Here is a 24,506-nt window from a genome sequence, read left to right as displayed (position 1 = left end):
ATCAAAATAGTTTGATTGTTTTACTTTTATTTGCGAAACAGTGAGATATAACTGATCTGTAGTTGATGTCAACAAATTAATTGATAACGAAATAGTTGAACCCTAGCTTCCGGCACACTTTAATGATGTCAGGTACCTGCATCCCCGTTTCCAACACTTTCAACTTAGACCTTGACGTACTGTAGTAATTTACTAATGATATAGGTGAAGATGTGGGATTGTGGGTACCTATCAACTGATACTTTTATGAGTGAGAGAGGCAGTGAAATTAATAAGAACCACAACATGGTTCACCTGGAGCTTGCAAATAATCATAAAAGACAGAGGCAGGGGCCAGACAAATTTCAGTCTGGAATATGAAACATCCTCGGGGTCGACGATGTCCAGTGGTTAGACAACAGGTCTTGCAATTTCAAGGTTTTCGGTTTGAACCCTACCAAGCCTACCACTGATTTCACAATGAATAGAATAAATATTGTAGTCTAGTTACTAAATCACAATTTGTTGATTTCTGCAACTCATAATCATAGATGATAAACCAATGTTTGTACGGGAGAGATTGGCTGTTGCCATCTTGGTGTTTACATCCCCTTGTGGGAGTTTGACGAGTTCCCTTGACGGGAAGATCATTAAGATGGATAGACAGACAGACAGACAAGTTCATGTACTATTAATGTTGAATGAAATGTCACCCATATTGTTCATCCCTCTTCAAACCATTTGGATTTTTTCAGAGCTTGGCCAGATCCTTCTTTATTGAAGAGTTTATGCTTGTAATTCTCCACCAGTTTACTGAACTTGGCCTCCTCTGCTCGGCCTGTTTGGTTTCTTCTTGATTTCTGTGGTTTGCCCTGAAGAAATAACAAATTAAAATGAACAGATTTAAAGGAAGAATCAGGAATTAGTTTCAATATGCCTCTCTTAATATTCACGCATGACGTCACCATTCTAACCCAAAACGAGGCCATCGGCGCAGCCACTGCAACTAGGATCGAGTGGCTGGTACTGGTGGTGGCGTGACAGGCGCCGATGGCCTCGTTTTGGGTTAGAACGTTGATCTCATGCATGAATATTAAAGACTCTGGACACTATTGGTAATTGTCAAAGACCAGTCTTCTCACTTGGTGTATCTCAACATATGCATAAAATAACTAACCGTGAAAATTTGAGCTCAATTGGTTGTCAAAGTTGCGAGATAATAATTAAAGAAAAACATCCTTGTCACACGAAGTTGTGTGCTTTCAGATGCTCGATTTCGTGACCTCAAATTCTAAATTTGAGGTCTCGAAATCAAATTTGTGGAAAATTACTTCTTTCTCGAACACAACGTTACTTCAGATGGAGCCGTTTCTCACAATGTTTTATACTATCAACAGCTCCCTATTACTCGTTACCAAGTAAGTTTTTATGCTAATAACTATTTTGAGTAATTACCAATAGTGTCCACTGCCTTGAAGAGAGGCGTAATGTCCTTGTAAATTGACCTCATTAAATATCCATACCAAGTAAACTAAAATGTTCAATTATCTCTTCTTCTACTTCCCCTTTTGTGCTTGTCGCCTGTGGTACGGCCAACGAACATTCACAGTCAGCGCACCTACATTATGGAACAATCTACCCCTTCGCATTTGTCAGGCATCATCTCTTAAATCTTTCAAAGTCATGTTAAAAGCTCATTTGCTTTTATGTCAAGCTACTTTAATTTTTGTTTCTTTTCTTTGTTTTGTTTGTTAATAATATTCCCCCAATTAAAAAAGTTTCTCAAAACACATTAAAGAGCTGTTTAGTTCCTCTTAACTGAATTGTATTTTGGTCCCTGTCCCTTTTGTTTTTGTCTTCCTTTGCTTTAGAGCGCCTTGAGAACCTTTGGTGGATTTGTGCGCTTTATAAGACTTTGTTATTATTATTTATTGGTTGATGTTCTTGTACAGTGCTTTGAAACTTTTGTGAAAGACACTTCAGTAGTATTATTATTATTTATTATCATTCTTTCGCCACGTAACAGAGAGACGACAAAGGGGGGAGGGGGGCAGGTTGAAAAAAAAAAGAAATAACAAAAAAGAGAAAAAAAAAAAAAAAAAGAGAAAGTACTGACCTCTGCCGTTAACCTCTTGGGTTTCGCTGGCTCCCTAACCTTCCTCCCCGACATGCTCAACAACTCCTTCTGTCTCTTCTTCTTTGCCTGCCTCTTGGTTTCTTCAGCCTTGCCTTTATCCCTCCATCTGTTCTTAGCGCCGACGTGCTTCGGTATCGTCTTATTGGAGATTCTCTTCTCCAGTTTAGATGAAGGAGGTGGAGGTAGAACGCCTTTCTTGGAGAGGAGAGCTTTTGATTTCAGGATGGTTTGTTTTCCGTCGACCGCGGTTTTACCGTCTTTACCCTTCTGCATGTTTTGAATTTGCTGAGCCTGAGGAATGAAAGACAAATAAATGATAATAAATTTTTTAACTAAGAGAGCTGGTTTGCGGTAAAACCATGTGGATATCTCTTTTGAGTAGTGTTGGTTCTGAAAAGAACCGGTGGTTAAAGACGCAACGTTTCGATCAGTTTGCTCTGATCATCTTCAGGAGAAGTTATTGCGATATCTTATTTATCTTTTTCTTCTTCTTCTTTTGAATGATCTCTGGACCAATAAGACGTTGTATGTAGATTGGTTATTTATTGGCTTGAAGCCATTATTGATGGTGTCCTTGTCCAGGTGTTAGAGTCCCTGCTCACTTTTTGGTGGTCTGAAATCAGGGCAGTCAAGAATGGGTTCTCACAAAAATACTTAATTGTCAACTACAAACGACATATATAATTGTCTGGATTTTACAAAAATTGAATTAAACATAATTTAGAAACAATCTTATTATCGGAGCATTGTGCCTATAGCCTACAAAAACATTCGAGGGCCTACTAAAAAAAAATATCAAAGGCTACTAATTACTGGACAATCTATACCGTACCTTTAGTAAAGACCTATCTCTCCTTCTTTTTTTAGTTTCCAGTGCCAAGCGATTTTCCAATGAGAATCCAACTATGGGTCTCTGCAAACAAAAAGAAACCACAAAGTAAGTTCACACATTTCACCAAAAAGAATTTTGCTTAAAGGCAGTGGACACTATTGGTATTACTCAAAATAATTATCAGAATAAAACCTCACTTGGTAACGAGTAATGGGGAGCTGTCGATAGTATAAAACATTGTCAGAAACGGCTTCCTCTGAAGTGACATAGTTTTCGAAAAAGAAGTAATCTTCCACCAATTTGATTTCGAGACCTCAAGTTTAGAACTTGAGGTCTCGAAATCAAGCATCTGAAAGCACACAACTTTGTGTGACAAGGGTGTTTTTTATTTCATTCATATCTCGCAACTTCGACGACCAATTGAGCTGAAATTTTCACAGGTTTGTTATTTTATGCATTTGTTTAGATACACCAAGTGAGAAGACTGGTCTTTGACAATTACCAATAGTGTCCACTGTCTTTAAAAGCAGCTAGTAGTGTAAATGGAATTTAAACAACTCAGTGCGGTCCCCGGTGCTAAGATATAGGATTTAAACTGCCTCTAGGTAACGGGCTAGCTCTGTGGTCTAGTGGTGTGACGTCTGCACTAGAATATCATAGCTTGTGGGTTCAATCCCATTCAAGTAATAAGCCTGTGGATTTTTCCCCCTCAAAACCCGGGAACAGTTTTTATTATGCAGTGCTTAACACACATTTTTGTAGGGTAAAATACAAATATAAAAACTCAAACAAGTAAATATTTAGGAGAACAATTAATAGCAGATTTTAACTCCCGAAGACAAGTAAGCACAAAAGTAGCAGCAAGTAAAATAACCTTAGTTTATAAAAACAATGTTATAAGCTGTAACCAATACTTTCCTAACCTTTATTCCTCCAAAGAACTCTGTGCTGTTGTTGATTTTTCGAAGTGCCTCCAGAGCGTGTTCATGTTTTGTGAACTCGCAAAATGCAAAACCGAATGACTTGCAAAGACCCTGCGCATTCGGTGTCTTCATATCACGCATGACTCTCGACTGAAGAAAAAAAATTAAATACAAGATATAACATCAAGCGGCAATGAGCTATTTTTGTATCATTATGTAATTTTGATTGTAGGGTGTCATGGACGAGTGGTATAGAGCATAGAATTCAATTTCTGGTGGTAAATCATCACAGTTTGGGTTTGAATCCCAGTTGTGTCCTTTGAGTATGATGCTTTACTAAAATTGCTTCTCTTCACCCAGGGGTATAAATGAGTACCTGCGAGGGGTAGAGGTTGATATTGTGTATGAAAAAGTATATACTCCCAAGGGGGCTGAGAGAGATTGAAGGAATGATATTGGCCCACTGACCCCCAATGACCTTAACGACCCCAATGACCTTAACGACCCCCAATGACCTCATACTAACCTCAATGATTCTGGCCTTCTTGTCATCTACGGCTTTCAGGACCGCCTCCCGTAGCATCTTGTCATCAACATACTTTGGCAGATTCTGAATTGCAAGACGAGTCGGTGAGACGAAGACATTGATGTTCTGGAGTTTGAGTCGTTTGATTTGTTCTAACTTGGTTCTCTTAGCTATGTCTGCGTCTGTCATGCCCTGCGCAGCCTGGGTCCCTGGTCTGATGACTGTCAACAGAGTCAGAGTAAACAATCAAATTAAAAATGCAGTTTACTTCTACTAAAGGAATCAAAGCTTACAAGAGAATACATCACATCATAACCAAATGGTTATATTCATTTTGGTTTTAACCTTACACAGAGGTGTGTTAGCACTGTTTACTGGGAAGAAAGAAAAGAACAGTCAATTTACTTGGGTGGGATTCGAACCCACGACCTTTGTAATTCTAGAGCAGTGTCTTACCAACTAGACTCATTTGGTTATAACCTTTTTTTTTCTTGATTAAAAAGACCTTTAAAGTTGGCTTACTGACTTCTTAAAACTTCCACTCAAAAGGTTTGGTTATTTATTATATTATCAAATTCATCCCAAACATTTTCCCGATAACTTACAGCCTTCTTGAAGCAGGTACGTATTCCTCTTGTCCTTCTTTAAGACTTTCTGTTGATCTTTCTTTACTTCTCTAAGCTTGGATGCCTCAGCTCTCGGCACAGCTAGAGAAACGAGCAACTTACGACCACCGAGTTCCAAACCATCTTCTCCCTGAAAAATAATCAAATCAACATTTTATCCAAGATCTTTCGAAGCTGTATACATACAACAGAATTATTGGGTTAAACAAGGAAAACTTGGTGAGCGAGGGATTGGACCTGTAACCTTTGGATTGATCTGTTGGTGCCCTACCAACTGAGCTATCTAACGCTATATTGGCGGTCTCTTTTTGCTAGATGGTGGCCCAGTGTGGGGCAAAAACCCCCTTGAAGGATAATTTGCAAGACATTGTTTGATCGGTTAAAGACTTAAAGCCATTATACCCTTTCAGTACAGAAAAAAAAACAGTTCACAGATTTACAAACAATTTACAGGGTTTGCAGAAGGTACTGGTGAAAGACTTCTCTTGAAATATTGTTCCATGAAATGCTTTACTTTTTGAGAAAACATTATAAATTCTCGTTAGCGAGAATTACGGATTTATTTTTAATACATGTCATGACACGGCGAAACGCGCGGAAACAAGAACGGGTTTTCCCGTTATTTTCTCCCGACTCCGATGACTGATCAACACCATCTTATATTGTTCTCATCATCGGCAGTTGATGATAATATCCTCATATCATTTAAAGGCAGTGGACACTATTGGTAATTACTCAAAATAATTATTAGAATAAAACCTCACTTGGTAACGAGTAATGGAGAGAGGTTGGTAGTATAAAACATTGTGAGAATCGGCTCCCTCTGAAGTGACTTAGTTTTCGAGAAAGAAGTAATTTTCCACGAATTTGATTCTCAAGTTTAGAATTTGAGGTCTCGAAATCAAGGATCTGAAAGCACACAACTTCATTTGACAAGGGTGTTTTTTATTTTATTCATATCTCGCAACTTTGACGACCAACTGAGCTCAAATTTTCACAGGTTGGTTATTTTATGCATTTGTTTAGATACACCAAGTTAGAAGACTGGTCTTTGACAATCACCAATAGTGTCCACTGTCTTTAATGATAATCATCACAGATTAATTTTCTTATTAACAACGTACCTCCTCTGAGCTATTAGCCATCTGTAGACATTTCTCTGCACTCTCTTTGGTGCCAAACTGTACAAATGCTGTGCCTACAGAGAACAAGAAACAAACAACTTTTACCGTCTTATACTCAAACCTTAAATCCTACATAGGGTGTCATGGCCGAGGGGATAAGAGCACCGAACTCAAGCTCTGGTGTTTCTGTTCAGCAGAGGGTGGGTTCGAGTCCCGGTCGTGACACTAATGTCCCTGAGCAAGACACTTGACTATAATTGCTTCACCCCACCCAAGGGTAAATTGGTACCTGTGAGGGCAGAGATGGTTCTTGTGATCGACTTAGCTTAGTAGCGTTTATTTGTTGCACAGGCTGTATACTCCCCAGGGAGCTGAGATGGATTTAGGAATAAAATAAATGGCCCAGTGACCAGGGGTTATAATGTTGGAAGCGCTTTGAGATGCCCTTCGGGTGTGAAAAGCGCTATATCAAACTGGTTAAAATTATTATATTATTATTTACCTTTGGGATGTTCCGTAGCTGGATCAACGACAATCTTACTGTATGTAATCTCCCCAAACTGTGAGAACATTTCTTTGATCTCCGCTTCTGACGTCTCAAAAAGAAGATTCCTTCACACACAAAAAAGGGAAATAAATGTTAATAAATAAGTTTTCACTTTAAAATGCACCTCTCAACGAGCTGCAAACAGTCAAATTACCAAGTACTTCATTGAAAATTGTATGGTATTTAAATGTTATTTAAACTGAGGTCAAACAATAAAAAGGAGCATGCAAGTACATGCCAGGCAAAACCGTTATGTATGTGAATTGACAGCGAATCTCCATCCAAGATGAATGTAAGGCTAGTCTTTTTTTTACCTCAGTACAGGCTCAGTTTTGGGCTTGTGACATCACACACAAGAGGTCTATACATAGTAAGCCAATAAATAGTTGGAGACAGCTAAATCCATTACCTTAAAAAAACAGTTCTTCCTTGACCAACATCATTGGAGATATTCCTCGGCTTTTTCTGACCGACCTCCTGGTATTTCTTTGTTTTCTTTCCGCTCTTCTTAGATTCGACACCTTCATCTTCGCTATCCATCTCATCGCTGTCTTCGTCTTCCTCATCACTATCTTCATCTGCATCTTCGTCATCTTCTTCTTCTACCTCTTCATCTTCTTCTTCATCTTGTTCTTCTTCATTGTCATCTTCAATCCCTTCTTCCATTTCCTCAACCTCTGACGACGATTCTACTCCAGATTCTCCGTCACTTTCGTCTTCTTCCTCCTCTTCGCTGTCTTCTGCTACAACATAATTGAAATAATATTATGATTGTTGTAAGCCCTGGCCTTACCTATAATAAGTACAACAGTCCTGTTGGGCCTCTAAAGCAATGGAGCTATGAAAAAGTTGTTTCCTCGGCGGTGGGTGGACTATGGACTGACCCATAGCCTTTTCCTTCTGTTGATTGTTTTTTCTTCTTTTTCTTTTCATGCGCTTTGAGCACCTTATTAGGTGGATATTGCACAATATAAATATTCCTTATTATAATTATTATAGCCAGGGCGCAGGGTGATGCCAAGCAACCAGTCATGCCTGATTGGTTTATTATAAAACACCTAAATATAGTCAGTGTTACCTAGACCAGGAACACCAGGTTGAACCCCCTCTCTTAACGACAAGTGAACTGGGTTCTTCTACATGCATTACCAATATCAAAGATGACGACAGCATTGCACAATTCTGTACCTACCTGGTTTCTGTTGCTTTTTTAAGTCAGGCTGTTTTTTCTTTGAAGCTTTTAGGTAGATTTCTTTAGAAACTGCCCAATCAACGGCAATTGGTCTCCCTGCAAAACAGACACAAATTTCACCGAATAATAAAGTTTGTACACTCAGTCAGTGAGACTATGGAGTCAAACCTTTGATTTTTTTTAATCGTTCGATTGTTTGAATCCTGTATGAATCCTATATGAATGTAGAATCCTATATTTCAAAAGTTGGTCATGTTTTTGAGTCAACCACATTACGTTGAAATGAAATGTCTCTCAAAATACTATCAAAGGCTGCTGTAGGCTTCTAACCAAAAGTTTTTATAGGCAATAATTTTAAGAGTGATTACCAAAAGTATACCTTCCCTTTAATGTAATTATAACATCTATAAAACTTATATGTTGTCAAATCCTCATTCTTTAGTCTCAATATCTTACCAGGCCTAATACTTCACGGAGGCAATAAAGGTGATTGCCTCCATGCACCCTGGTGCCCTTGAAATGCTATAGTAGAAATTAACAGTTTCCTCATACCATGGTGAAAATGCCTGGGTGCCCCTGCCCCTTCTAAAACGAAGCATACAGGGCTCAATTTCATAGAGCTGCTGAGCACAAAAAATTGCTTAGCTTGCAATTTCTTCCTTGATAAAAACAGGATTTCCAACCAAATTTCCACATGATTTTCAGGATAAGCAAACAACAGCTGAATACCAGTAACAAGAAATATGCAACAAATGGAAATTTGGTTGGTAATCCTGTTTTTATCAAGGAAGAAATTTCATGCTAAGCAAATTTTTGTGCTTAGCAGCTCTACGAAGTTGGGCCCAGGTCTGTCTTACCCATAAGTTTCTTGGCATTCATCTCCTTGATTGCTTCTGCTGCACTTGTTGCGTCACTGAACTGAACAAATCCATAACCACGTACTTTAGTTGAATCCTTCGGGTCACTCGGTATGTGCACCTCAACGATCTCGCCAAAACGTGTAAAGGACTTCTTCAACTTTTCTTCAGAGCACTGCAAAGTTTCAAACCAAGGAGTCTTTTATAATACAATCATAACATTCGTTTAATTATCAGGGTAACTTTTGATGAAATACTTTACCTCTAGGACCCCCGGTTCGAATCCTGCTGGTGCACTATGTGAATTGGGTTTTCAGTCTCTACCTGATTGCGTGGGTTTTCTCTGGAATAGTTCTCTGGGGTTTTCCTCCCACTTCTAAATCTAAAACTTCCTTCCTAGTTTTCTCGCCATTGGGTTCTTGACTAGTACAGTGATTAAGATCACTTTTCTGAGAGTCCTTGGCAATCATAACCACAATAAATGAAATGACCAAACTGTAACAAACTTCTTTGGTTGCCATAAGGTACTTACTCGATAGTTGCCTTTAATATGAGAAATCATTTCATACTTTGCATAATGGAGACAGGGGTTTTCCGTTTCTGTTCTTTTCTTTCTTTTATGTGTTGAGGTGGTGGGTTTAACTTGTTTACGAAATGTATACATTATCTGTCAAAGACTATCGCGTCTGCTCAGAACTATAAGATGTCAATTTCATATTCATAATGTTCAAAAGGTACTTAACTGAACAATGTGCAGAAAATTTAGAAAGTAAATCAAAATCAACAAATGTTTTACTTGAATAATTAATGTTTCTTTTTGCCAAACAAACACTTCAAAGACCACTCTTTACCAATAAACCCCATTTACCAAGAGCTCCAAAATATCCAAAAGCAACTTTATCAAAACCCATATACAAATTGCATGAATAAACTTGTAGTTCTGAGCAGACGATCTGACCTTTCTTTGTTGACCTTTAACCTCACCTGGAAAGCTAGGTTTCTGATGATCAATCTTCCAACCTTCCCCTCGCCACCTGGCTCTCCTTCCCTGCCCTTTCCTCTTGGATTTCTCCGTCCTTTTCTCTCCTCATGTTTTCCCTCTCCGGCCTTGGACTGGTCGAGTTGTTTAACCACATCCTCCCCAGTTGTCTCATCTTTAGTGTCTTTAGTCTCTGTCTCTGTTGACTTTACTATTTCAAAGCCATTTTCTTCATCTTCATCTTTCTTAGGCTTCTCTTTCTTGCGAGGGTCTTTCCTTCTGGAGTACGAAATAAAGAGTTTTCTTTGGGCGAGACTTAGATGGGCTGTAACTGCTTTGTCAGCATCCTCTCTGTTAAATCAAAAGAAAGAAAGAAAATATTGTCGGCTTGATGGGGGACATTTTTAACCTTGCTTCAAAAAATATATCCCAGGCAACTTCACTCTTGAAGGAACTCGATAGTTTTTCCGCTGGGAAAGGGCACCTCTATGAGGAAAAATTAAAATTGTATTGGAACTTTGTAAAGGGCACCACGGCAATCAAATGGATGATTTTGAGGCCAGCTGATATCACTTGATACCAGCTTCATCAAACACTGTAGAATGATGACAAGAAGTTAACAAGACTCAGAAATTTAAATACAAAAAAAACCCAGAAATAACATCAAAGTGTCAGTGTCATTGTCAAAATAAAAGACATCAATCTATACTTTTCTCCATCTTATTAATATTACCTGAGTGCGAATGTCACATATCCAAATCCTCTGCATTTATCTTTGACACCTGCAAGAAAAGTAATAAGTTCAATCGTCAGACCAAAATATAACTTAAAAAGTGTATTTTTTATTTTTGAATCCATCAGGTTATCAGGGGTGCTTTCTGAAATAAAATGCCTGTCCCATTCCTTACAATATCGTGTTCCATTTTTTTAAAATAATATTTTCATCATTCGCATTTTTTCCCCTTTTCGACCTTCATTCATTCATCATTCATTTCACTTCAGTCAATAAAATTTAAAATGTATCTATCATTCAAATTTAATTTCATCATCCATAATCCACCCATTCCATGCCATCTATGGGCAGTATAAACTATATATATTAAAACATTAACTACGAAATATGTAAAATCAATCAATTAATTTACATTTATTGTTCTTTAAAACTTTAAATAATTAAAGATAGAGAAAAAAGTGGTCGAGTTGACCAATGAGTTGACCAAGTTAGTAATTTAATTATTAAACAGTAAGCACGCTCTACAAAAGTTACATTTTTTCACACGGTTCAGAATATAAATGTATCATTTCGAGGGTTATACCTGTATCTGTAATCACAAAACATTTTTTTACTGGTCCGATATCACTGAATACTTCTTCGAGATGTTCTTTAGTGGCCGAATAAGGTAAATTTCTCACAAACAGCGTGGAACTCGACTTCTCGATGGGGGCTGCCATCTTGTTTATAGAAATAGTATGGTGATCTACCCAATGCTTAAAAAAATACGCTGATTTAAGGATAAAGAACTCTAGGAGCCATGTGTTATATATGCCACGAACAGCGCCGCCAGCGTTGAATGGACGAAAAGCGAACTTGGACGAAAGTGCAACACGTTCATCGCGGACGGGTGAGCAAAAATGAACATTTCGAAGGGTTTTGTTATGTTTTTTAATTTCTAAAATGAAGTTGTAGATATGCAAATACAAACTCTCTCTAAAGTGGTACAAGAATATAAACTTTATCTAGTCTAAGCCTTTCTCTCCTTAAAAATGGTCCGAGTTTACTCAACTGAACCTTGGCAAACTCTGAACCCTTGACTTAAGTTGAGTTGGCCATTATATACAAGTCAAGGCAAGTGGGGCCGGCTGAACTGAACTGGACCCAACAACATTTATGCTCACCTCATGATATTACATAATGCCCAAATAAGATTATCTGATGTTTATCTCATTCGCTAGTTAGTGTTATATTGTGTTGTGCATGTAGACTGCAGTCATCATCAAGGAAGCTTTAAAATTAAAAGGCTGGGGGACCAGGTAGCCCACCTTGTTGAGCTGTTAATGGCTCCGCTTTTATTTTTAACATTGGTCTCATGACGACTGTCACCATTACAGCCCACCTTCGATACATGTCATAAACGCTAAGTTTTCAAAGGTCACAAAATGCGTGGTAGTTTGATTGCAAATTTCTCCCATTTAAAAAAGTCCAATACTACTCCAACATGCCTCATTTTATTCCTTACATTTGTGGAATTACTATGACATATAACAGGGCTTACTAAATGATGACTTCGTCCAGCTGTGATGATTTGAAAATTGGTCCAAAAAAACGTGTACAAAAATTACATTTAGCGTCACATGTTCTTGGGCGCCGCCATGTTTTAATGATTCTATAAACTTTATAAACTCACCTGATTTTTAGCTAAAATCTGAACTGTGTTGAAAACGGAGCATTCTACAGTGCAATCAGCACAAGAAATTGTGCGAAGCTGAAGAAAAATCCGGTAAATACCGTAAAGATGTAAAGAAGATGTTTCAACTCAAAAGAAATGTTAGGGTTGTCTGGTCTGAGCTTGATGTTAGGGTTATGGTATTGAATGGCTGATGAAGATTGTTTCTCCAAAAAAAAAAGTCAATATGAAGGAATTTTTTTTTACACCAGTCACTGTAGGCCTAGAATAGATAAAACTACTCTATCCATAAGGCATGGACGAATCTTCTGCATTCTAAAGTCACTCCTATTTTTCATTTTTACTAAGGTTACTCGGACAAAACTTATTCATCAGTACTATCTCAAGTAAAACCTGATTCATAATGACATCTGAGTGGGTTCGTATTTTCGGCGCTGTGGCGTTACCGTTCACTGGTGGACTTTTAGGAGCCAGGATAACCGGTGACAAAAACTCTGACAACATGAAATGGTACAGGGGACTGAAGAGGGTAGCTTGGAACCCACCAGAGTGGGTATTCGGACCTGTGTGGACCTACTTGTATGGAACGATGGGATATGCATCCTACCTTGTGTGGAGAGATGGCGGTGAGTATTTCGTCTACATGCTTAATTTCTCTTGATTAAGTCTTACAAATAAACCCAAGATTAGTTATGGCATTGTCTCCCAATTTTTAAATCATGTTTTTAAACTTGTTTAACCTGCCAGTTTGCAATGCTTTTTGTGTGTGTCATGTTAATTTTTGGAGTACGTATCCCTACCTTTAAAAGAGAACCTTTTTCTAACTCAGTTTGTGTGTGTTTTTACTGCAGGTGGGTTTGATGGAGCAATGGTACCCCTTGGTATGTATGGTACATCCCTTGCCCTGAACTGGCTGTGGACACCAATCTTCTTTAAGTTTCATCTCAAGGGACTGGTAAGAGGAAACACAGATTTTATAAACATTTAAGAAATGTAGATTCTTTTTTATATAAAGGGTATACCTTTTGTTTTTATACTCCAAAACAAAAAGTGTAGATAACCTGTGAAAATCTCATTTCAAAAGATGGTAGCATTTTTGAGACATCGATGACAATCCTGAGTGGGCACTTGTTTTGTCCATGCAGTGAGAATAACCTGTAATTGGAATACACAATTGTATCTGACATCTGGGGATAAAAACTGATTTATTTTTCATATTTTCATTTATTTTTTCATTTTTCCATATAACCACATCACTTCGAAGTGAAATGATTCTCAAAATGCATTAAAGGGTCTATGTAACTTTTGTAGGACAAAAAACACAATGTCCACAGATTTACACTAAACTTACACAGTTTGAAGATAATGATAGTAGAAAGCTTCCCTGAAAATACTACGTGCTGAGGTGCTGTAGTTTTTGGGAAATGAGTAAAACAATGTCATGAAAATAATTTTCGTCTCATGAGACGAAAATTATTTTAATCATTTACAAACGGATTTTCATGACATTGATTTTACTCATTTCTCAAAAACTACAGCACCTCAGTAAGTAAGATTTGAAGGGAAGCTTTCCACTATCATTAGCTCCAAACCTTGAAGTTTAATGTAAATCTATGGACATTTTGAAAAAGTATCCAAATCCTTTAAACTATCTAAATCTGCTGTATACTTATTATATCAACTAAGTTTGTATTGCCATTCATTTCAAGAGTGATTTCCAAATGTATACCTTCCCTTTATTTATATTATTATTATTATCTGTGAAAATATTTAAAGAACTTATGTTCTCTATTCAACTAGGTTATTGAATAATTTATACTTTTTTTAATAATGTTTTATATGGCTCTTCAACTTGTTACTATTGTTATCTTTGCATTATGTGCGTATATTGTTTATTTGTTATTAAGTAGCCTATGTGTAGTTTTAGTGGGTATTGTGTTTTTTGTAATTCTAATGACATTTTTATACTTGAAACCAAAGTGAATTTCACTGCATACAGTATGTGTATATATATGTGTGACAATGAAACAGACTAAAAATCTATTGAATAAAAATCATCAATTTGGAGCACAACAAATTATCATGAGTTCAATTGAAATGTTCAATGTTGCACGTTGCATCCCTGATGCAATTATTCAATGATTCTTAATATCGGTTTATTCTGTTCATTCTTGACAGGCCGTCATTGAGATCCTGATGTACCTAGGAGCAACAGGAGCCACTGCGTACATGTTCTGGCCGATCAGTCAGACTGCTAGTAAGCTTCTCTTCCCACTGCTCGGATGGATCAGCTTAGCGTCTAGTCTAACTATTGGCGTCTGGTTCAAGAATAAAGACAAAGACGCTTAGAGTTGTGCTCCGTTGACATTCCGTTATTTCATACCAACAGTAAGGCCTTTCTTTGTGGGTGGGATCAACTCGAATCTAGAATCAATCAGATACAATAGTTTTAATAAATATGGACCATGTGACCTGTGACATCACATGTTTACAAAAAGTCACAGAACCTGGTCTTCCTGAAGGCATGATTTCAACACAGCTCAAATGAAAAAAAATGTTTAAAGATAAGATTTTTGCGAAGCTTACATCATCTGATGTATTAAAGGGGTCCTGTTGCAAAACTTGTTCAGACTTTGAATTTGACAAATTTTGATTGTATGTGGTAATAATGTTTGTGGGAAAATTCTATAAGTACAGAGTAGTAACTTGACTACCAGGAAATGCTCTGACATGTTATGTTGCACTGCTCTGCTGGAGTCAAAATGTTCAGGCCATTGACTTTTTTTTTTTGCATTTACACCAAAGGTCCTTCTGGTTGGTCAGCAGTTTGCAGCAGCCAATTTTTTCGGTTGCACTTGTTGTAAATAAGGTAACATGGTCTAAAGGAACGGTCAAAGTATCATCATTGGCTGACAGGCCTGATAATTCTTGGATGCAATGGAGGCGATTGCCTCCATGCCCCCTCGTTGCCCATGAAATGCTTCAGTAGAATTTTACAATTTTCTCATAGGGTGCCCTTTACGAAGGAGAAAATGCCTCGATGCCCTTGCCCTTTCAAAAACGAAGCATACAGGCCTGGGCTGACGTTACAGTTGGTGATGGTCACATGTAGAGCCAGTGGGATTTAGAATAGCAAAAGCAATTTCAGGCCTGATGCTTCGCTCTTCAGTAGCCAAGGGCACCTAGGCGCTTTCTGCTTTGAAGTGCAAATCTATAGGGAAATTATAAACTTCTATTGGAGTTTTCAATGAGCACCAAGGCGCAGGGATGCAATTGCCTCCATAAATCGAAAGGCCTGCAAACACAATCCAAAATTTTCTAAAAATTTCAATGTACAAGAAGATTTTATCAAAGTGCAAGCTGGCACTTTCTACTTCTGTTACTTTTTAGAGTAGAACTCTATCTTTTCAGGTGAGAGTCAATTGTTGAAGCAATATATCACCTCATAAAACTCTGTTTCTCCTTCAAGATACATATCTAGGTCTCGAAAGCACAACACAAATTTCCAAACAGGGTTGAAAGGTTAATGGTTATAGAGAATTTTCTGTACTATGCACATTTTTCATGAAAACTACATAAAATATATATATATTAATTGATGTGGATAATTAATACAAATTATATAAAGTTGTTTCAATGTTTGTTTCTGTTTTAATCTTTCATGTTTCAGTAGAGATTGATTAAGTGAGAAATGCCAAAGAGACGTGCTTACCATTACATGTATACCAGCCAAAATGTCATGTTATTTCAATTACATGAGACTGGTTCCCTGCCTTTTGTGGTAAGCATACAGTTTAAAGCAATGTTTTTGATAGGAAATTACGTTTGTTACTTATTCATATATAACCGACTTGAAATCAATACAATGTTTATAAATAATTTCAAATGTTAGCCTAATAAATTATTGATTTTTTATTCTGACATGGAATTACTTGTGTGTGTCTCGCGTTTGCTTTGAGACCTTTTGAAAATGTGTTTTAACTTTCTGTAATTTTTCTCTCACCAAATGATCCAACTAAATGTTTAAAAAATACACAGAAGTCGCGATCTGTTTTTTTATTATTTTTATTATTACAAATCTCATACACATCGCATTACAACAAACACCATACTCAGCATTCCTATACACAATCAGCACATCTTGACATGACAATTTAACAATGAATACATACATTCTTACAACTACAATTTATTTATATGCACACAATGCGGCACCATACTTTGCTAGCTCTCCCTAGCAACTCCATGACCACTTTTTATACAAAATGGCCACAAGTGACCAACCAGTCGTCCGTTCCGGTATCTCCCTCACTATAATACATCTTTATATTTTCACCTTTTCTTTATATTTTCACCTTTTCAGCCAGTCCACATTTTGAACAAACATGAAGTTCAAAACATGGCGAATTTTAAAACAAAAATATGGCATTCTCTCTGCAAGTTTTTTACACATTGTCTCCTGCTATCTTGGTTTCAAACCAAAACCCTGCACGAGTAGACCTCCACCATTAGTCGGCCATTTTGTTTTTATCTTGTCTTTGTCATCGGATTCAGGAGGAGAATAAAAAAGCTGGACACCTCAATCTAAAATGTATTTTCCAAACCTGGGCTCCGGCTCCCAGCTCCGTTTGATGTTGGAAATACTGTATCTACTCCATTTTTAATAACGAAACTGGATCACATGCCGAGATTTTCGAAAAGGCCTAATGGTATTTCTGTATGACAAAGATGGCGGATGCATGGTGAAGGACTATCGTGCAGTTTCCCATCTCATGGTAGTCCATTATTGAACACTTTACATAGCCAATATACAGCACCACAATGATTTATACAAACATAGTAAACATCTAAAAAGACTGAATACTTTTAAACTAAAAAAAATATCAACTCGGAGGCACTTTTCAGTTGATATGTAGAGTTTAGTGGGGCATAAAATAATAATGGCATTGGTTTTTACATCCCATTTTCTCAGGAAATGGTTAAAATGTTTCTAAAATAAATATGTATTTACAGCACTTTTTTTATGGTCACATTTCGACCATTATTTGGGCAAAAATCTTGTTAGCAGCTGTCTATTGCAAATCGGACACAGATACTTTATTATTATTCCCCTAAAAAAGGTTTTAAAAATGAGCCAAATTCTTGAAGATTGAATTAAATTCGACGGTTATAAATGAAAACACAAACAATACAGACTTGTTGCATAGTGTAAACCTTTTGAAGGCAAAAAATTAAGTTTCCAAAGTCGACGGTATTGCGTCATACGCTAAAACTGTCTTATAGTCTTTACATATTGTGTTTCGTAAGTACCTGATTTTCAAATTTTATTTCCCCAATACTTTCTTGGGATTTTCGTTGATTGGATATTTTTAATTAGTTCACAACTGTTCTTAAACTTAACAGGTAAACATCATCTTCAGTGTCGCTGGTCAAAACATAGTGGTGCTATTTTTTAAAAGGTATACCCAGATAGGTTTTCCTGCTGTGGATATACATTGAACAAAATCTTTTTATTTTATACCTCTTTGTTTCCCCAAAGAACACTGATGGATTTGCTTGAAAAATCGTACGATTTGTTCAAAACAAACAAATATGAGTTTAACATTTTCTAAACCAACACCTTGCGAAATGCAATGGAATTCGTTTTGCAGCATAACTATATAAACTTGTCATATAAATTACGTCAGGTAAAAAAAGTCGTCAAAAAAGTTCAAAATTGAAAACGGATTGCATCTTTGTCTTGGAGGTAGTAAAAAACAAGATACATAATAATTTTAATATAAAAAATGGAAGCACCACTGATAAGGGATAATCGTATAAGTTATGGAATGATTGTCGATTTGTTATAACATGATTGGTCAGTACAAATTGGAAATATTGTAAAGGTTTTAAGATGCAAACACCGATTCTTTTCAGGTAATTTTTGTTTTCATTAGTGTGAGAGGAAAATTATGACTACTCATACCACGTGTATCAAATGATGACGTCAGATGTTATGAACTTTTTTTGAAGTGTTGATATCTCAGATATAAATCATCTTTCACATTGAGCGAGTAAATAATATCTGACAAAAAATGAGTGTTATGATTTGCAATCCACTCGTTTTGGAGCATTATCTATTATGGATTAATTTAATAAGCATCATCTGTTGTCTACTGGAAAAAGTTTACAACTTTAAATTGTAGGGTATTTGGGCGACACTTTTGATACCTTTGGTAGGTGTGGGTTCGGTTATCTTAAATATACAAACTCAGATATAGACATGGAAACGTATACCGTTCAGTATTTAACATGTCACCTGATCTTTGAACAGTTAAAAAAAAACAGTTTAGAATATTGCGTGCGTTTTTACACTGACTTTTTTCAAGAACGGAATGGTTTCTCAGCTCAAGACCCATTTGGGCTTATAATTTTTGTGTCCGTCCCAAACGACCCATTTCAGGTTTAGGCTCCTCATAGGAATGCCAAATTGAATCTTCTATATTTGTTGGAACATGTTGGATTTCGGACCATTCACGTGAGTGTTCAGAAAGAAATTTGGCATCAGTATTTTGAAGTTGTATAACCAAAGACAGGTTAACCAATTTCATTCTTAGTTTCCAACTGTGACCAAGTTTCCAACTGTGGTGACCACGCCCTTTTCGGGTGTTGCCACATCTGCAAACCCCATTAGAGTTTCCAACACGTCTCCTTCAGTACTTGTGGTCTCATCGTCAGCAATGCATTCGTCTATCTCCTCCCTGTCTGATATCTCCAGAGAATCGTCGCTTCCGAGGCTGTCCGGTCGTGCGTCGCGCTTCGTGTCCGCCGTCTTGTATCCCGAGCGTCGGGCCGGCGATGGCGGGCTGGAGGAGCCCGAGCACGCGGTGCAAGGCTTGAAGAGAGTTGGCTCAATCAGCACCTCGCCTCGGCCTCCCTTGAAGATGGTACCACAGCAGATCTGTTCCCTGGATAAAAACAAGTCATACATCAATGTTAATTTTGACACCTTTGTTTCGAGATGACCACTTTAAAATAATCCTATTTTGAGAGGGGCGTCAACAAATTTTCTTGAAAACTTAATTTCTTTTTCTTTTTTCGACCAATCTATTTGAAGAGGTGATTCTTGAAAAGACATCATTTTTGCCTGGGCGTCCGACAGTTGAACATTTGCTTCTTTAATAAAGGAGTTATGTTTCGCCCTTCCTACAGTTACACGATTATAAGTTTGCTTTTCAAAAAATAGGCACCATTAATAATTGCTAGCAGGCTTACATTTTCCAGTACGTTGTGTCGAGAATTGCTCTTAATGATGGTGGTAGATCGAATCGTTCCTGTGGTGTCATCAACTCCAGTCCTTCTCGACTCCGCACCTCGTCTAGTTCGTCATTGGAACTCTCGCTCGCAGTTGGACTAAGAGGAGGCTTATCGGGATCTGATAAAATAAAAATAAATTGTCTCATATTGTACTTCCACCAAATATTAACTCTAATAATCATCTCAAGAAATAATGTCAAGGGTTTGTCGAGAACCTTTTACAGTGCTGGAATCGAAACGAGTCGAACCCGATAGTTGGAAAAGAAACGACGCTTTTGAATTATAGTAACTGCTAAGGTTCTTGCAGCCTTCCAAAGGTTTTTGATACCTTTTGTAGATCAAGTTTTTGACAATGGCATGAATCCCTAACTCACTTTGAATGAAGATGTATGTAATACGGGATATGTGGACAATTTCAGCTTCATTTGTCGTCAAGTTTGTGAGGAAATGAAAAATGAAAACCACAGAGCAATGTTTTCAGGAGAATCGCATAATGACGTTGCACATGCTAAAACAATTTTTGTCTCCCGAAACGAACAGTGTTTTTCGGACATTGCTTTTACTCATTAAAAAAAACTACGGCACCTCAGCAATGGGAAGCTTTATACCATCATGATCTTTATACGTTGTAATAAGCTTAAGTAAATCTGTGGACATGGTGTTTTGTGTCATACAAAAAGTACCTAAACCCTTCAAGCACAAGTGTTTTAAAATGGTTTGGGGTCAACTTTGGTATATGTGTATTTTAAAGTTGGAGTATATTCCTAAGATATATACCTTCACCCGAAGGTCGTGTCAGTCTATCCATGAGCCTCATCTTCCTTATGCTCTCCACGCTCCTGTGTTTACGTTTGCGGATGTTGCAACCACGAAGCCCCGACGATGGCGACGATTTTCCCAGCATGGATGTGTGCTTCAGTTTACTCCGAATGAGGCTTTTGCCTCCGGGTCCTGCTCTGGCGTCAACCACCTACATAGGGTGAGGGGAAAATGTGAATTATTATAGGACTAATGAAACAATAATCATCCTCAACATCTAGGCAGACTCGAAAAGATTTTAAAAAGGAGTGTGGAGGTTCTTTCTTTTGATTACTGAAAATCATACATGGCGATCGAAAGCGATGACGTCCTAATTAATTTTCAGAGTCGTTTGGAGCTTTCTTTCAAACTTCCCTTTTTAAACAGTTTTGGGGATGATATCAGCAATAACTTCAGATATGACGACGCAGGTCTGTTTGCTTTGTTTTTGAAAGGGCAAGGACACCAATACATGTTCTCCTTGGTAAAGGGCATCCTATGAGGAAATTGTAAATTTCTACTGGAGTATTGCATGGAGGCAATCGCCTTCGTTGCCTCCGTGAAGTATCAGGCCTGATAGACGTGTCAATAACTTACATGATTCCAGTTCCTTTCCGTTCCCTTTGGAAGTTTCTTCCACCTTTTAATGAGCAGCACACACGCGTTGCAAATCTCCCCAGCTCTCTTCTGCTCCTCGCCGAGGTCGAAGCACAACTTGAACTCATTCTCGTACTTTTTGCTGTCTGCTCGACAAAAGTTTGGAAAAATAATTCCTTTAGTTTCTAAGCTTCTGTAACTCGAAACTGTTTTAATTCTATAAATTAACAACTATGGTATGCTTCGTTTTTGAAAGGGCAAGGGGAAAAAGAAATTTTCTCTTTGGTAAAGGGCATGCACCGTATGAGGAAATTGTAAATGTCTTTTAAAGGGCACCAAGGCAATGACCAGGGGGCTTGAAGGCAATCGCCTTCGTTGCATGCCTCCGTGAAGTACAAGACAAGCAATCATTATACAGCAAAAAGTTAGAACAATTAATTTGCGATACTCTGACATCTTCACATAATTCATGTCTTACCTGTGAATCTTGAACTTGACGATTTTGCTCGGCATATACAACAGCCATTAATACTTCTGTAAATCTTGGGACGGTGGAAAGCAAACATGATTAAGTTCTTGAAGGACGAGATGGTCGGAACATTAGACAGCTGGTATCTCGTCGGGCTGTATACAACCAGACTTCCTCCTCGTGGAATACTTCCTTTGTGTTTATTCGCACCTTCAGAAGACAAATCAAGATGAACAGTTAAGATACAAGACCATGCAACAGCTTCCTGGTTTTATCTACAAATACAAGTTTAGGTGAGAAGAACATCCATAACGAATTCTTTATAAGCAACACAAATTTACAAATCTGGGAAGGGTAGTTTGAAAAAATGATATGGGCCTTACTTGCCTATATAAAGTCGCAGATGTATTGTGTCCTCTTTTCCCAACCATATACCTATATAGTTTAGGGACATCATAACAAAGGACCAGTTAAGGGCTATTGTAACAAAGGACCAAGACCCCACACCATATTGGTCTCCATTTTCAGTTTGACTTTTATTCAAACCATGATATAGATGTACTCAATCCGCCATTTTGACACAGCTCCAAGGTTAGACCACGTGCATGACTAACGTACAAACAAATTCCAACCATGCTCCAACTAACGGATATACCATGCACAACCGGCGTGGCGGCCATTTTTGTTTTTTGGGTAAACACGCAATGAATGAAAGACAGACAAGATGACTTAACAAAGATAAAACTCTTAAGTTGATCTTTATTGGACATTAAGTTCATCTTCCAATAATCAATGACTTCGTTTTTGTTTGACACCACTCAGTAAACTCCCCCAAAATCCAATTATACCACGGCGCGTGCCGTGTCTTTGTCAACGGTCATCCATGCGTGCATCTGGACAGGTGGTGAAAAGTGTGACTGCAATGAGCAGGGAACAACAAACGGCCGAAGAACTTGATATAGCTTTGTGCTGAAAATTGCTTGGGTTGTTTTTATTCCAACGAATGGGTTTTAAGGTAAGGGTCAGTTCTTTGTGGAGGACACAAAGGTGACAAAGCATTCAGTCCGCACTTAAGTGGGTAGACTCGTTTTTTTTTAGTACTATGGGTTATTCTGATTTCACCCATGTTTGTGAATAAACTATAAATTATAGTAAACTTGCTGGTATTCTTCCCTGGTACAACCAATCACATTCTCTTTTGAGGGAGCGTTGGCTCTGAATAGAGCCGATTCAGAGCCGATTTCGTCTGATTATATTTGGTCCCAAATATTGTTTACTGAGTATTATTTGTTTCCTCGTTCGATTTGTGTCTGTTTTGTTACATATCTGGCAAAGTATGTAATGAACCATTTCCTTCCATATTTTATAACTTTTAAAAGGGCTAACTCGCAAAGATTAAAAGGCCTTCACCGATATCCGGTCGCGCAGAATACAGTAACTCGCAAAATGTTACTGCATATTATAAAGTCAAGCCAAAATGTGTAAACCAGTCAAAGGTCATAATTTTGAAGGTCGTATGTTTACAGCCGTTTCTTTTTATGATGATGCTATTTATATTATATGCTGTTTATATGACAGCTGTGTAGACTCAATGTAAAAATTGACTCAAGTTGACAGATGCTTAGACGAAGATAATATTTTTAGTAACAAGGCTTACTTGCATGACAGTGATCGCAGAACAAAAATGAGTAATGGAAGACACCCATACAATACATGCCATTGCTTTGTGAACATAACATAACATAACATAGCATAAAAAAATATCATTAGGAAGTATACACATCGGAACCCAGCCAGCATTGTCACATCGAGACATACCCATGTTGGTAAAAATGTGGTTCAACATTGCATCTTCATTGTTCAATGATTAGGGGCATAAGTCGCTCAATGCTACTATTTTGAGAATGTCACCAATATCCCACCCCTCCAAAATAATCTATTTCAATAAATCATTCGAAAAAAAGAACCCCAAACCAAACCAACTGACATCTTTGTTATTGGGCCCAACTGATCGAGTTATTGCGGTACACAAAGAGGGCTAGTGTAGATGATCAGCTTTGTGTGATCCGCAATGCTTAGCCACAGAGTGTGGCACGCGACCGGCACGCGACACCCACCCCATGCGACCCTGTGAGTACCGCCTGAGGTCGGGTCGTAACGATTTCGTGAGACAACAACACTGACCCTGGGCTCCCTACGGTTCAGCACCAAAATGGTATACCAAATAGGGTCATAGTTATGGAAAAACAGAATGTAGACATGCAGAGAGGAGAAAATTACAGGAAAAATTATCATCATTGGGAACTTGTACACGTGGTTAAAATTATTTGCCATAGACGAAGCGGAAGTGGGTATCCCGCTTACAGAATGGCACGGGTGTATGGTATTGTGTGTTATCAATGCGTAACAAAGGGTGGTTGGTTTTATGGACAAGAAGAAATCACTTTTTATTGTTTTCCTCTCAGAAAAACCAACGCAAATAATGAATGCCGAATCTTTTGGCACAATGCGAGAGAAGTAAATACCATTATAGGAACTGTCAATTTTGGCTGGTGAAAAAATGACGTGAAAATGGGGAAAATTGTAATATAAATATTGTGCACTTACCGACGGGTGTAGAGATGGGTCCTCGCTACGGCGCTGTGAACGGCACTACTACGGCGGGTTAGCAGACAAAGCTTCGCGTGCGTGGTAAAGCGATGTCGCGCGTGGTGTGTACAGCGGTGCCTCCTCACAACCCGAAATTCATTGTCCTGTTGTACATCATTGCTTTCTGCGCTAGCTGGTAAACGTGTGTTTGTTGTATAGCGCCCTCAGTTTTCTAATATCACGTTATTAATAATTCTAGAGTCCAGAAGGCCGGGCCGATTTCACGAAACTTTACGCAATTGCCGTAAGTCCACTAATTGAGCAACGTTTGTGGCGTAAGTTGCGCCATCAACGTTGCGCAAGTGGACTTACGCAGTTGCGTAAAGTTTCGTGAAATCGGCCGCAGGGGGATAAATACAAGTGGGATTTGATTCAGTTTTTGTTAGGGGCGATTTCACTACTCGTAATTTTCAGACTACGAATTAAAATCAAATTCCAGCAGTGTATAAGAAATGAAATAATACATAATACAGTAAGAAAAGGAGAGATAAACAAGTAAGTGTTTTACCTATACAGGCCTAACTATACTTTAACAACAAAAACAGGTGGGGGCCCTCTTGGTAGGTTTGT

General features: G+C 37.9%; 3 protein-coding genes across 4 annotated transcripts; 1 reads left to right on the top strand and 2 right to left on the bottom strand.

Annotated features, from left to right (window-relative positions):
* Positions 1–584: 584 nt before the first annotated feature.
* On the bottom strand, positions 585–11,195 carry LOC117291959 (RNA-binding protein 28-like). 2 transcript variants are annotated; one of them, XM_033773981.1, is made up of 14 exons: positions 11,039–11,195; positions 10,456–10,504; positions 9,728–10,073; positions 8,744–8,918; positions 7,887–7,982; positions 7,104–7,437; positions 6,650–6,759; positions 6,148–6,221; positions 5,003–5,153; positions 4,398–4,618; positions 3,872–4,021; positions 2,949–3,029; positions 2,096–2,407; positions 585–851 (listed from the first exon to the last, which is right to left on the bottom strand). In XM_033773981.1, exons 1-14 carry the CDS (start codon positions 11,172–11,174, stop codon positions 702–704), a joined length of 2,385 nt encoding a protein of 794 aa, XP_033629872.1. In that variant the 5' UTR covers positions 11,175–11,195; the 3' UTR covers positions 585–701. The 2 variants fall into 2 exon arrangements, with proteins under 2 accessions (XP_033629872.1, XP_033629873.1); XM_033773982.1 differs by having other exon boundaries at positions 7,104–7,434.
* Positions 11,196–11,283: 88 nt separating this feature from the next.
* LOC117291566 (translocator protein-like) lies at positions 11,284–15,139 on the top strand. Its single transcript, XM_033773370.1, has 4 exons — positions 11,284–11,344; positions 12,476–12,753; positions 12,979–13,082; positions 14,306–15,139. Exons 2-4 carry the CDS (start codon positions 12,531–12,533, stop codon positions 14,474–14,476), a joined length of 498 nt encoding a protein of 165 aa, XP_033629261.1. The 5' UTR covers positions 11,284–11,344; positions 12,476–12,530; the 3' UTR covers positions 14,477–15,139.
* Positions 15,140–16,176: 1,037 nt separating this feature from the next.
* LOC117291565 (SIN3-HDAC complex-associated factor-like) lies at positions 16,177–23,996 on the bottom strand. Its single transcript, XM_033773369.1, has 6 exons — positions 23,895–23,996; positions 21,297–21,497; positions 20,819–20,964; positions 20,201–20,393; positions 19,382–19,541; positions 16,177–19,074 (listed from the first exon to the last, which is right to left on the bottom strand). Exons 2-6 carry the CDS (start codon positions 21,382–21,384, stop codon positions 18,720–18,722), a joined length of 942 nt encoding a protein of 313 aa, XP_033629260.1. The 5' UTR covers positions 21,385–21,497; positions 23,895–23,996; the 3' UTR covers positions 16,177–18,719.
* Positions 23,997–24,506: the final 510 nt, after the last annotated feature.

Source organism: Asterias rubens, chromosome 6 (assembly GCF_902459465.1).
Source record: "Asterias rubens chromosome 6, eAstRub1.3, whole genome shotgun sequence".
NCBI classification, from domain to species: Eukaryota; Metazoa; Echinodermata; class Asteroidea; order Forcipulatida; family Asteriidae; genus Asterias; species Asterias rubens.
The sequence above is the reverse complement of the archived record's forward strand: the minus strand, read 5'-3'. Positions and strand labels throughout refer to the sequence as shown.

Excerpts from the sequence above, each read along its gene's own strand:
- LOC117291566 (XM_033773370.1), top strand. The coding sequence starts at position 12,531 with ATGACATCTGAGTGGGTTCGTATTTTCGGCGCTGTGGCGTTACCGTTC. Across the intron at positions 12,754-12,978 it reads CCTTGTGTGGAGAGATGGCG|GTGGGTTTGATGGAGCAATG; the intron begins GTGAGTATTTCG and ends TTTTTACTGCAG. Across the intron at positions 13,083-14,305 it reads AGTTTCATCTCAAGGGACTG|GCCGTCATTGAGATCCTGAT; the intron begins GTAAGAGGAAAC and ends CATTCTTGACAG.
- LOC117291565 (XM_033773369.1), bottom strand. The coding sequence starts at position 21,384 with ATGTTTGCTTTCCACCGTCCCAAGATTTACAGAAGTATTAATGGCTGT. Across the intron at positions 20,965-21,296 it reads GTCAAGTTCAAGATTCACAG|ACAGCAAAAAGTACGAGAAT; the intron begins GTAAGACATGAA and ends TTTGTCGAGCAG. Across the intron at positions 19,075-19,381 it reads GACACAACGTACTGGAAAAT|GGAACAGATCTGCTGTGGTA; the intron begins GTAAGCCTGCTA and ends GTTTTTATCCAG.
- LOC117291959 (XM_033773981.1), bottom strand. The coding sequence starts at position 11,174 with ATGGCAGCCCCCATCGAGAAGTCGAGTTCCACGCTGTTTGTGAGAAAT. Across the intron at positions 4,022-4,397 it reads AGAAGGCCAGAATCATTGAG|TCGAGAGTCATGCGTGATAT; the intron begins GTTAGTATGAGG and ends TTTTTTCTTCAG. Across the intron at positions 852-2,095 it reads CCAAGAGGTTAACGGCAGAG|GGCAAACCACAGAAATCAAG; the intron begins GTCAGTACTTTC and ends TTATTTCTTCAG.